A 13,880-nucleotide genomic window follows, 5' to 3' on the forward strand; every position below is an offset into this window, starting at 1 on the left:
TCTTACTCACTTACTGTCGACTACTTTACATGCTTCCTTCAAGTCCATCTCCTTAATATGTTTTCGAGCTCTTCAAATATTTCTATTGGAATTAAGCAACCATTTTCTATATTTTAAGTTCCATGAATAATGGAAATATTTTGTTGAACTTCTCAAATTATAAATGTCACCACTGTTAGAACAAATATAATCAGTTAGTTAGTCTGTTATCGTAAGGAATATGAAATACCAGATATAGAATGGTTCTTCACTGTCACTGATATCATATTTATAGAACATGGTTTACAAGTTTACAGTATATATGCCCCCCCCCCCCATGGCTATGGGCTATGTCATGGCAAAGCCCTTCCTTTGAGTCATTAAATTGTTGGCTTTAAATCCCATTCCAAGGTCTTATACACAAATAATCTTGGCTGACACTTCAGTGATTTGGTTACTACCATCTCATTGCCTTTTGTGGGAGCATCCTGTGGATAGACTGGCAGTGGTATTCTATTCATTGCAGAGTGCACCTGAAAAATACACTAGAGATTGCAAATAGCACCATAGTAATGTGATTTTTATTCAATTGTTCATGTAGAAGAAATCCTGTCACTGTGTGGTCCCTTGAAAAAGATAAAAACAAGTTTGTTCTGGCTTCAGCATGGTATGAAATCTTCATTACACTCCAACTCTTTTGTAATAATCAGATCTAGTTCATATTTTGAAGATAGTGGGAGTGTAAACATTGTAACAATTGAATGGATGTAGGAATAATGCAATCTAAATTGAATCAAGTCATAGGAATTGACTGTGCCCTGAAACATCCCACTGGAGAGTTGAGCTTCTGACATAACACATACTGAATCTTGGTACATGGATTAATTTCATAACAATATGAAATATGATTTCATCACACAACCATTAACAGGCATCCTAAATCTTAGATAACTTTGTGCTTCTAATGTGCTTTATCCATATTTTGTCAGCAACTTGCAATCTTTTCAGTGGAGTTAGTCTATTTTACTGTCACAGCTCAAACATGGCCAAAGATCAACCTGCAAAATAAATTCACATGTTTTTTTTGGTGCGACTGAAATAATCTCTTGATAAATTAAGAAATAAATTAACCAAAAAATAAAGTGGACCTCTGATCATCAATGGGAGCTTCACTTTCCATCTGAAGTACTCTTACCATTAATTATTCCGATATCTTAACTCCTCTCAGGAGCATAGCATTCATGCAACCTTTAACGGGGCATGGATCAAAATTAAGTTGATACCTTCTGGAAGGTGACTTGGATGGAAAAAGTACAGGAGTAACAGCAACTGCATATGGCAAGTAAATGTAGATTTAACAAACCTATTTTGATAAGATTTGTTTATAATGGAATGATGAGATGGATCTAGATTGTGCTGGGAGTTATCGTCTGTTGTGTGTTTGAGCTGATTGAGTATAATATTGTGACTAAAATGGGTGACGGTTCATGAAATTAAACACAGGCAAGGAAGAGTTCCAATTCTATGATGACTTCCTATGAGTTTGAGTGTCTTACAGCCAGTGAACACTCTTTTGAAATCTATTCACTAGTGAGAGGATCAATGTGGCTTGACAGCTTCTTATGGTTTACTGTAGCTGGATATTTTTGAACCCTGCCTCATAATCTGGAAGTGTCCTCAGATGTTTTAAAATTCTAAATTAGCCTGTCAATATCATATAACTGCTGGAATGTTATTCAAACATTAAATGCATAATATATTCATCTCAATCTCTGCAATGTATTTGTTTTGTTCTCAGATAAAAGTTTGAGACCGTAAGACCATAAGGCATAGAGTCATAGAACAATATGGAATGAAACAGCCCCTTTGACCCAGCTAGACCGGGCCAGACTGTTATTCTGCCTAGTCCCATCAAACTGTACCTAGACTATAGCCCTTCATACCTCTCCAATCCATGTATTTCTCTTTGTGAATACAAGTTTTGAAATCAAACTTGTATTCACAACTTCTGCTGACAGCCCATTACTAACTTTCACCATACTCTGAGTGAAGAAGTTCTCCCTCAGGTTTCCTTTAATATTTCACCTTTCACCCTTAATCTATGAACTCTACTTCTAGTCTCAACCAATCACAGTGGAGAAAGCCTGCTTGCATTTGCCCTATCTATACCCCTCATAATTTTGTCTACCACTACAGCCTCCCATGCGAGACTTTGTTAAAGGCCTTGCTAAAGTCCACATAGATAACACCCATTGCCTTTCCTTCAAAAATTTACCTGGTAAGCTCTTGAAAAAATGTAAAAGATTGGTCAGACATGACCTACCATGCACAAAGCCATGTTGAATATCCCTTATCAGGGCCTGTCTATCTGAACACTTATATGTATCCAGACTCTTAGAATATCTTGCAATAATTTACCCACTAAGGGCATCTGGTTTCCTGGCTTATAATTTCCCAACTTATTCTTTGAGCCTTTTATGAACAACAGAATAACATTAGCTATCCTCCAGCCTTCTGATATTCCACCCGTAGCTAAGTACATTTTAAATATCTCTGCCGGGGTTCCTGCAATTTCTGCACTAGCCTCTTTCAAGGTCTGAGGAGTCAGTTTATCAGGTTCTAGGGACTTATCAAGGTTAATTTACCTCAACAGAGCAAGCACCAATTCTCCTGCAACCCAGATACAGTCTATAACTTCGCTACTCTTTTGTCTCAGTTCTGTAAATTCTGAATTTGCATGCAATGTAAATACAGATGTAAACAATCTTTTTAAGGTCTCTCCGATCTCTTTGGGCTCCATTCATAGATGACCAGACTGATCTTCAAATAGATCAATTTTGTCCCCTACTATCCTTTTGCTTTTAATGTATCTATAAAAGTGCCATCATCTTATCTGCCAGAATGACCTCATGCCTTCCTTTAGCATGATTTCTCTGTTCTCCTGCATTTCCTATACTCCTCAAGTACCTTATTTGTTATTTGCTGCCTATATTTGGTAAGCATCTCCTGTTTCTTATTAACCTGGATATCCCTGAAAATCCAAGGTTCCAGAAAAATGTTACCCTTGCCATTTATTCTAACAGGAATACAGACTCCATACTCTCAATATTCCACTTTTGAAGGCCTCTGTTTGCCAGAAAACAACTTATTCCAATCTACATCTGTCAGACTCTTTCTGGTGCCATCAAAATTGGCATTTCTTCCATTTAGACTCTCAACCTGAGGATCAGACCTATTCTTCTCCATAATTAACTTGACGCTAAAGGAATTATCATCACTAGATCCAAAGAGTTCCCCTGCACATACTTCTGTCTCCTGCTCTGTCTTGCCCCCTAATAGGAGATCCAGTATCTCCTAATAGTTGGAACATGTATATATTGATTGAGGAAACTTTCTTAAAAACACGTCAAGCTCTATCCTATCCAGTATCCAGTAGGGATACAGTATAGGATTCTCAGTTAATAAGTGGGAAATTAAAATCACCTACTAACACAGCCTTAATTTTCTTGCAACTGTCTACAATCTCTCCAAAATTTGCTCCTCTAAATCCTTCTGACTATTGGTATGTCTACAATATAATCTCATTAATGTGGTCATCCCTTATTTATTCCTCAGTTCCACCCATGTAGTCTCAGCAGTTGAACCCTCCAATATGTCCCATCTGAGCACGATTGTGATATTTTCTCTGATGAGTAATGCCTCCCTTCATTTTTAATACCCCCCTCCTAGCCACCACATCTAAAACAATGTAATGCCAGAATATTAAGCTGTCAATCCTAAAACTAAGTCTGACTAATGGTTACAACATCACAATGCTGATCCATACTCCATGCTCATTTGCCTTATCTACAATATTTCTTAGATTGAAATAGGCCCAATTCAATTAGTCCCACTGTACTCAACCTTTCCGTTCCCATCTCCGTATGTAGGATTAACATCTTTCTCCATTCACACTTCACTCGCTGCCCTCGGACTCTGGTTCCCTTCTAAAGCAGTGCTAGCAAACCTTCCAGCAAGGATATTAGTCCCCATCCAGTTGAGGTGCAAAATAGTTCTGTCTATACAGGTCCCACCATTGCTGGAAGAGAGCCCAGTGATCCAAAATCTGAAGTCCTCCCTCCCGCACTATCTCCTTAACCACAAGTTAAATTGTTTTCTATTTCTAGGCTCACTAGCATGTAACACAGATAGCAATCCCAAGACCATTATCCTAGAGGTCATGTCCTTTAACTTGGCAGCTAACTCCCTGAACTCATTTTTGAGGACATCAACATCCTTCCTGCCTATGTCATTGGTACTGATGAGGAGCATGACCTAACTGCTCACTCTTACCCTTGAGAATATTATGGACTTAATCTGACCTGTTCTTGACCCTGGCACCTGGGAAGCAACATACCATCTGGAATTTTTTTCGCATCCATTGAACCTCCTTTCTGTTCCCCCAAACAATCAATTTCCTATCACCACAATTCACCTCTTCTCTTCCTTCATTTCTGAATCACCAACTAGATTCAGCACCAGAGACCTGACTGCTGTGACTTTCCTCTGTAAGGCTCCTCCCCAGCACCTCCAAATAGTATCCAAAACAATATATTTGTTATTAAGGAGAAAAGCCACAGAGATACCCTAAAGGGGCTGCCTACCCCCTTTTCTTCTTTGGATGGTCATCATTTACCTGTGTTCTGCACCTTATGTGTAACGACCTCTCAGAGTCTCCTCTCAGTGAACCGCCTTACCCTCCCTCCATCTCTCAAATGATCCCAAGGTCATCCAGCTTGATCTCGAGTGCCCTAATGCATTCTGTAAGAAGCTGCAGCTGGAAGTACTTCTTGCAGGTGAAGTCATCATCGATAGTGATTGTTTATTTCCCAGTGGTAAAGACAAACGACATCATCAGTTTCCCGACTCTTGGAGGTGCTGCGGATAACTGACAACCTCTTATAAAGCAGCCACAACAAAACCAAGAGCATATTGATCAAGGATTAGCAATGGGATATTAATCAAAGGAATATGGAAGTCTAAATCCCAGCATCTCCTGGCCTTTACAACCTTTTTCTTCCTTTTCAATGGACAGCTTTACACAATTGTCCTCTTTTGTGAAAACAATTCTGGGTGATAGGCTGTGATCGTTGTCCTCTTAAACAACCAAGATATTGGGCAATCTTAGAGCACTGGAGGCAAAGAACCATTTCATTGTGTAGTCATGCTGTGATGTACATACAAGCACCAGTGACTCCAATCCTTAGCGTTTTCCTGAACTTCTGTGGTCTCCAGTCCAATTGTTGTTATGTGGCCATTGCAGGGACTAATTTCTAAACACTGCAGTGGTTTTCTGCTAATCAGTGCAGGGACCCTGATGGGAACAGAAAAAAAGTACAGAAGGATGCTTGCTAAACTGCAGTGCATTACCTTTAATGTAATTTTTTCCAGTATCACTAATATATCTGGATGTTTTGAGTGGATGTTCATGTTGCATGCTGCAGAACTTTAATGAATGAAAAGGAAACAAATGTGAAAAAAGAGGGCAGTGGACATACCTCAGTACCCAGGCTAATATTTATCTTGCAGTGTGCAAATTAGCTGGTCCATTACATACCTTACAACCGTAGTTGCATTTTAAAAGACCTCTTCGGCTGAAAAAAAAACTTAGTGACATTTTGAAAGGAATGAAAGCTTTTCATTCTTAAAAGAAGGACGTCTAAGTTATGCAGAAATAGATTCAGGCCTATGATAATTAGTGTGTAAACTGAATGGGAGTGATATTTGCATTTTGTATCCTTCTTGTGAAGCCTCAAACTTATATCTGATATGAATGTCAATGGATTACAAGGAGTTTATTTCCACTTGCAATAAAGCAATTAGGATTTTAAAATTATAAAATGAATAGCAAAAGGAAACAACTTTTCTTGCTTGAGGATTCAAAGAAAAGAAAAACTGTTACAATTGGAGCTAGTTCCTTCAAAAGTGAAATCAGGCCGTACTTTTTTTTTCAAAATAGGCCAAAGAGATGAGGGATCTTTTCCCTCCAAGTTGCTGGGTCAATTAGAATTGGAAAGATATTTTTTCAGTCAGGGTCATGAAATGAGATGGATCACAGCAAGATAAATGAAAACCCAGTAACATAGCTAAATGGAGAGTCTGAATGCTTGTTTTGAATTCTGAATATCGTGCTTATTAATGGATGTTGAAAAAAATTGAAAGCTGCCTAATTTATCAAGGAGTTAATTTATTTATTTCATGTGATTTGCAATGGAAAATAGATGCAGCATGGGGTTTGCTTCCAATCTGGATGAAAGAGACTTTCTCAATCTGGCTTGCAGTTAGGTAAATAATTTTCCAATCTCTTTCAATTTAAACCTCTTTTATGTATTGTCAGGAGCTAGCTTTTGGGAAATTCACAATCATATACCACTTTTGCTATACCAAGAGAGTTGAATGCATAATACTCTCGTATTCAGCACACAATTTGGCTGATGGATCATCTGGGAGAATATAAATCACGCTGTTTCCTTAAGCTTGTTGACATTTGGCTTCAATGCATTTGAAATCTGGAAAATATACACGTCCCTGTTTTCAATGTTAAGACAACTTATGGCCATTATTTCTGAAGTTTAAAAGCTTCCCATATTTTATTCTTGTTCTCCCAAGATACTGATTCATATTCAGACATATTCCAAAGGGTGCCAGCAGGACATAATGAAAACTTCCCAATTGGCCATTCTTCACATGTAAGCATGAGTAGTGGCAGATCATTGTCAATAGGGAAAGGGGGATAGGAGATGGAGAGGAGTCAAGCTTAACTTGTTGCTATCCAATGATAGAAAATAAGCTGAAAACTTATTCCTTCAGAGATGGGGCTTGAGGTTGAAACTAGCAGAGCTATGAATTCATCAAGGTTCATACACTGATAATATGCAGTCACCTTCCTAGTTGGACTTTTCCAGCATATAATCAGTCTCTACATCCAACAGCTTGTACTCAAAATTACAAAGAAAATAAATTGACATATGTATAAATAATACCTGCTTTTTAAAAAAACAAATGTTTTCAATCATTTCAATTTTGGATTTGACTTGATAATGAAATTAACCTCTCACATTGAAATATTGTCATTGTAAGTTAGCCTTATGAATTAAAAAGTATACAAAGCATACATTTTGGGGCATAACAAAAGCAGAAAATGCTGGAAACACTCAGAACCTGTGAATGAAGCAACAGAGTTAATGCCTCCGGTTGATTAAATTTGTGACAGCCTTTAGGATTATAACCCATTGGGCTGTAATTTAACTTTGTTCTTCTCTCCAAGGATTATGCCTAATCTGATGAACACTTCCAGCACTTTCTGATTTTATTTGAGATTTGCAGCATCTGCAGCTTTTTTTTGCTTTTCAAAGACATTTTGGGCTAATGTTTCCACACTGCTTTTTAAGCCCCAAACCAATGCTGGCAAGTATTGTATACCAATGAACACTTCATTCATATTGCTTAAAAAAAATGACTTCCTCTTAAAAGGAGGTCCCCAGTCACACCATTTATAATTTTCCCTTCCCAACCTCCATCCCCTCAGTATTATAGTACCATGATCCTCACTGACATGGGGTTCACTAATATCATATTTTTTTTTCACGTGGGAAACCTGCAGGTGACTTTGTGAGGGCCTATTCCTTCCAAATCTTTCCGACTGCTAAGGTTTTGTATAAAATGTCTAATGCTTTCTCCTTCACATGACCAAGTGGTTCAAGAGTGTGGTTGGTCCTTAGAGAGATGCAATCATTAGTGCAGGAACCCAACTGTTCAATGGCACTTTCTCCATTTAAATTCAAGGCAAGGGCACCATGAATGCAACTCTGAATCCCAATGGCCACCACATCCCACATCTTTTTGTACCTTTAGCTGTTTTCGACTCCCTGGGACACCAGAGAACTTCAGCTATGTCTGGATTTAGCCCCATAACACGCCACTAATAGAATATCTTTCATTTTGAAAAACAGAACGATACAGCCTTTTGCCGTTGGCATTAAATCATCTTCATGTTGAACCTCCGTGCACCTCCTTGCTCATTGTCAACTGTGGCTCCATTGGTCTTGCGAGGAATGTACTCTATATCAATGTTGCTCTTGTGCTTGCCCTTGCCCCGACTCCATACAAAGAGGAGCAGGAAGCAGAACAAGACCACACCTAGAAAGGTGAAGCAGCCCATGGCCGTGGACACTAGTATTGTCTTGAGGTCCAGGGACACCGTCATAGGAACGTGAGTCCCATTGGAGTGGGTGTTGTTCAATTCGGTCAGGTACTGAGAGGTCCTGTTTCCACGCAAGTGCTCGGAAAGTCCCCTAACTTGCAGCGTAGCTGAGGTGGTGTCGTTCCCGGCGGCATTGCTTGCAATGCAAAGGTAGACTCCGCTGTCCAGAAACTGGGTGGAGCGGAACTTCAGGGTGCCATCTCCCTGGACAGTCACCCTGCCATTTGACTTGACGGTGATCAGTCTCCTGCGTGGGGATTGCCAGGAAATAACCGGAAGTGGGTCACCGTCGGCTTGGCACATGAATTGAGCTGTCTGACCCTCCTCTACCATCAAATTCTGTGGCTCCTTGTCTCGTATTTGGGGCCTTTGACAGGTGAAATAGCTGGGGAGGTACAGATTGTTGAAATCTGAGAACTGCTTCCCCCTCAGGCTCTCTGGCGATGCACATATTGGGGGCTCTCCCGAGAACCTCAGCATCTTCCTCCTTTGCAGAATCCAGAGCAGCCGGCAGTCGCACGCCAGCGGGTTGTGGTCTATGCACAGCACCTGTAGGCTCCTGGTGCTCTGTAAGGTGCTCTCCTCCAGAGTGTCCAGCAGATTGTGCGACAAATTCAATACCCGCAGGACTTGCAGCCCCTTGAAGGCACGAGCTTCGATAGTCAGCAACTGAGCATGGACCATGTGCACCTCTTGAAGGCGTGTGAGGTCCTGGAGCATGCCTGCTTCCACCACGCTGATGGGGTTGAAGGACAGATTAAGATGTACAAGGTGAACCAAGTGCCTGAAGGCAACGTAGGGCACGGCAGAGAGGTTGGTGTTGGTGATAGACAGGGAGGTGAGGTTAAGACCATGCAAGCTGTTGGCAGGGAGTGTGTCCAGCAGTGGCCAGTAACTGATCTCCAGGTGCTTCAGCCTGAACAGCTTCTTGAAGGCATAGGCGTGGATGGCATTGATGTGGAGGTGGCAGAGCTGGAGGCGGACCAGGTTGTGGAGGTGGGACAGGGCTTCAGTGGGCACTGCAGTGAGGTTACACTTCTCCAGCGTCAGCTGCTGTAATGCTAGCAAGCCACTGAAAGCTCTGTGGGAGATGTACACCAAGTCATTGTCCCCTATCTCCAGAGACTTTAAGTTATGCAGATCCTGGAAGGTGTAGTCCAGCAAAATAACAATTTTATTGTCACTGATGTCCAGCCGTGTCAAGTTAGACAAGCCAGAAAAAACACCGAGGGGTATCAACTTTAGTCGGTTGCTCTTCAGGCGTAAGGAGCGCAAGTTAAAAAGATTACTAAAGGAACCAGGTTCTAAGGATGAAATGATATTCTCACTAATGTCGATTACTTCCAACAGTGTGTAGGATGCAAACTCATCCGGATTGATTATCTTCAGCTTGTTCTTGCTCAGGTCCAGTATTTTGGTCTCGATAGGAATGCCCTCTGGGATCACAGTCAAGCGCCTCCGATGACAGGTGACAGACTTGTTCTGGGCAGAGCATTCACAGCGAGCGGGACATCCCACTGTCGATCCTGTGAGGACGATGATCAGAACCAGACCCAGGAACGGTTGCCAACATGATATGGCCACATGAAGCATGACTTTGCTGAAGCAGTCCACCATTCTGTCAAGGGCCTACGACAGAGGGAGACAAAAAAAAAGATGCAGCTTTAGGCACATCAGCATAAATCACAGCTTTGTTGAATCATCATTATGCAGTTAGGGTACAGTGCCAATTTGTATCTCTATTAGTTGTACTAATGATTCATTAGCATTAACCTCTTCCATCAGCTGTGTGAGTATTTAATAACCCCAAGGATTCATAAGGTTAAGCTGCCTCTTTCTATGAATCATGGCTGTTACCTCACACGACACCCTCTCCACAAGCACAAAGGTAGCTGCCAGGATTATGACAATGAAACTCCCTTTTTAATTGGGAATGGGTTATTTTATCATCTGAATGTACAGGTCTTCTGTCTCAACACTGGGAAGAACTAAACCATCAGAAGGTACAGAAATACAAGTAAGCCCAAATCCACTTGTTGCCATGGTAAAGCTTTGATTTTTGCCATAAAACTATTAAATTAATAGCTCTGACCCACTTTGGTTTATTAGTGTAGCTTAAGCAGTATAAAACTTCCAATGTTTTTCTCATGGTGGAAGCAGCTCCTGACATACTACCTAACAGTTGATGGAATGTTTTGTTTCAAAAGTGATTTTCTCTGAACCAAATAAGCTGTGTGTATTCTATTTCTTTCCTTCCAGAGATTGTAATAGGCAGCGAGAAAGAAAAAAAAAGGAAGTGGATTACCTGTTGTGCAGTTTGAAAGGAAAATCAGATACAGTTAGCATAACAGTCTCTTTTCACCTGACATCTTGCTTTATACTTACCACGACACAACGAAAGGCTTTTCAATCCATCAGGTCCCAAAGGAGCTATCCCATTACCCTCATAGCTTATTTTCCTGTATTTGTGTAGTGTACTCTCTCTCACATGCTCATCATCTTTTTGACTCTTTTTGCCTTTAGCCTACGGTAAGTGGGATCTTACATATCAGCTAACTAATCCATCTGGGATGAGATGGACAGGTAGTGTAAATGGGAACTTTGTGGAAATCCATTTGTCAGTTCACATGGTAATGCCGGGAATATGCAATGTCCACACACAAAGTATCCAAGATCAGGATTGAACCCAAGTTACTTTAGCTGTGAGGCACTAGCACCATTTGTGGCAACTCTCTGGTACCCCTCTCAATGGTGCAATAGAATCAGGGATTTTTACACCACAGAAAAGAGCCATTTAACACCAAAGATCTAACCTGGACCCAACATATCGATGCAGCTACAAAGAAGGCATGATAGCGGCTATATTTAATCGGGAGTTTGAGAAGGTTTTGTATGTCAGCAGAAACACTCAAAAATTTCCACAGATGTACTGTGGAGAGCGTGCTGACTGGCTGCATCAGTGTCTAGTGTGGGGACACGGCTACTGCACAGGATTGAGGCAAGCTGCAGGCAGTTGCAAACTCAGTCAGCTCCATCATGGATACTAGCCTCTGTTGTATCCAGAACATCTTTATGGAGTGATGCCTCAGAAAGTCAGCTTCCATCACTAAGGACCCCTACCTCTCAGGACATGCTTTGTTCTCATTGCTACCCAGAGAGGGGGTATAGAAGCCTGAAGACATACACTCAATGAAACAGAAACAGCTACTTTCACTCTGCCATCCAATTTTGAGTGGACATTAAACCTATGAACACTATCTCACTACTTTTTTATTTCTATTTTTGCACTACATATTCAATTTAACTATTTAATATATATACTTGCCATAATTCACAGTTTTTCTCTATTATTATGCATTGCATTGTACTGCTGACACAAAGACAACAAATTTCATGACATATGCTGCTGATATTAAATCTGATTCTGAAGTGAATCTGCTCCCATAGAGCTATGAGACAACACCATTAACTGTCACATCACATCCAACCTTGGATTAGAAATAAAAGTAAAGTAGTAGTGAATTGTCCTTGCCCAGACAGGCCTCTCTGCATTTCAATTCATTGATTTGCCCCAGTGATCTAACATACTGTCTTGAAAAATGAACCAGCTTAAAAAATTGCTTAATAATTCATGATAAGTGATGTCTATTTAAGACTAATACAAGGAGGGATTTCTTCTCATAAAGTTGTGAGTCTTAGGGATTTTTTTTTTACACACCAGACAGTTGTGAATGCTGAGTCATTAAGTACATTAAAGAGGAAACTAGATAGACATTGAGTCGGGATAAAAAATCTTAACAATTCAGAACAAACATTTTCTCATCTAATGTTAATCAAATTCATAGAAACTGGTGAAATGTGCATACAGAAGGCAGAATACAAAGTGAATACTATTGGTCCCGGGCTAGCTCATTAAGTGCAAGAGATTCTGCAGACACTGGAAATCTTGAGCATCACACAAAAAATGCCAGAGGAACTCAACAAGTCAGGCAGCATTAAAACATTCATTTATAGATTGTGGACCGAGGCAGCACCTCAGTTCATCCCTAATTGCTCCTGAACTGAGGAGGTTGTTAAAAGTCATCCATATCAGTTGGTCTAGACCACAGTATATCAAGGCAGACCAATGAAGGATAATAAATTGAATATAGAAATTTACAGCACATTACAGGCCTTTCGGCCCACAATGTAGTGCCAACCATGTAACCTACTCTAGAAACTGCCTACAATTACCCTACCGCATAGCCCTTTATTTTTTTTAAGCTCCACGTAACTACCTAAGAGTGTCTTAAAAGACCTTATTGTATCTGCCTCCACCATTATCACTGGCAGAGCATTCCATGCACCTACCGCTCTCTGAGTGAAAAACCTACCACTGACATCCCCTCGGTACCTATTTCCAAGCATCTTAAAACTATACCCCCTCATGCTAGCCATTTCAGCCCTAGAGGAAAGCTTCTGGTTATCTACATGATCAATGCCTCTCATTATCTTATATGCCTCTATCAGGTCACCACTCATCCTCTGTCACTCCGAGGAGAAAAGGCCAAGTTCACTCAGCCTATTCTCATAAGGTACACTTTCCAATCCTGACAACATCCTTGTAAATCTCCTCTGCACTCTCTCTAGAGTATCCACATCTTTCCTGTAGTGAGGTGACCAGAACTGAACACAGTACTCCAATTGGGGTCTGACCAAGGTCTTGTATAGCTGGAACATTACTTCACAACTCTTGAACTCAATTTCATGGTTGATGAGTGCCAACACACCATATGCCTTATTAACAACACGGTCTCATGCACAGCAGCTTTGAGGGTCCTATGGACATGATCCTTCACACTGCCAAGAGTCTTACCATTAATACTATATTCTGTCTTCAAATTTGACCTACCACAATGAACAACTTCACACTTATCTGGGTTGAACTGTATCTGCCACTTCCTAGCCCTGTTCTGCATCCTATCAATGTCGCACTGTAACCTCTGACAACCCTCCAGACTATCCACAACACCCCCAACATTTGAGTCATCAGCAAACTTACTAATGCACCCTTCTACTTCTTCATCTTGGTTAATTATAAGAATCATAAAGAGGATAGGTCCCAGAACAGATCCCTGAGGCACATCACTGGTGACTGACATCCTTACAGAGACTTGGATTGCTCAGGGTCAGGAATGGTTACTTCGAGTGCCAGGCTTTAGATGTTTTGGAAAGGACAGGGAGGGAGGCAAAAGAGGTGGGGGCATGACACTGTTGATCAGAGACAGTGTCACGGCTGCAGAAAAGGAGGAAAACAAGGAGGGATTGTCTACGGAGTCCCTGTGGGTGGAAGTTAGGAACAGGAAGTGGTCAATAACTCTACTGGGTGTTTTTTATAGACCACCCAATAGCAACAGGGACATCAATGGAGCCGATAGGGAGACAGATTCTGCAAAGGTGTAATAATAACAGGATTGTTGTGGTAGGAGATTTCAATTTCCCAAATATCAATTGGCATGTCCCTAGAATAAGGGGTTTAGATGGGGTGGAGTTTGTTAGGTGTGTTCAAGAAGGTTTCCTGACACAATATGTAGATAAGCCTACAAGAGTAGAGGCTGTACTTGATCTGGTATTGGAAAATGAACCTGGTCAGGTGTCAGGTCTCTCAGTGAGAGAGCAT

At 40.8% G+C, this 13,880-nt stretch overlaps 1 protein-coding gene across 2 annotated transcripts in view; it reads right to left on the reverse strand.

The window, feature by feature from the left end:
• Window positions 1-331: 331 nt before the first annotated feature.
• The window catches only part of LOC140729171 (leucine-rich repeat and immunoglobulin-like domain-containing nogo receptor-interacting protein 2), a 777,920-nt gene continuing 764,371 nt past the window's right edge, over window positions 332-13,880 (reverse strand). For both annotated transcript variants that reach the window (XM_073048639.1, XM_073048640.1), the window contains exon 4: window positions 332-9,850. In XM_073048639.1, the coding sequence (XP_072904740.1) occupies window positions 7,997-9,850 (1,854 nt within the window). In that variant the 3' untranslated portion in view covers window positions 332-7,996. The remainder of the gene's footprint in view (window positions 9,851-13,880) is intronic.

Source organism: Hemitrygon akajei, chromosome 6 (genome assembly GCF_048418815.1).
Source record: "Hemitrygon akajei chromosome 6, sHemAka1.3, whole genome shotgun sequence".
NCBI lineage: Eukaryota > Metazoa > Chordata > Chondrichthyes > Myliobatiformes > Dasyatidae > Hemitrygon > Hemitrygon akajei.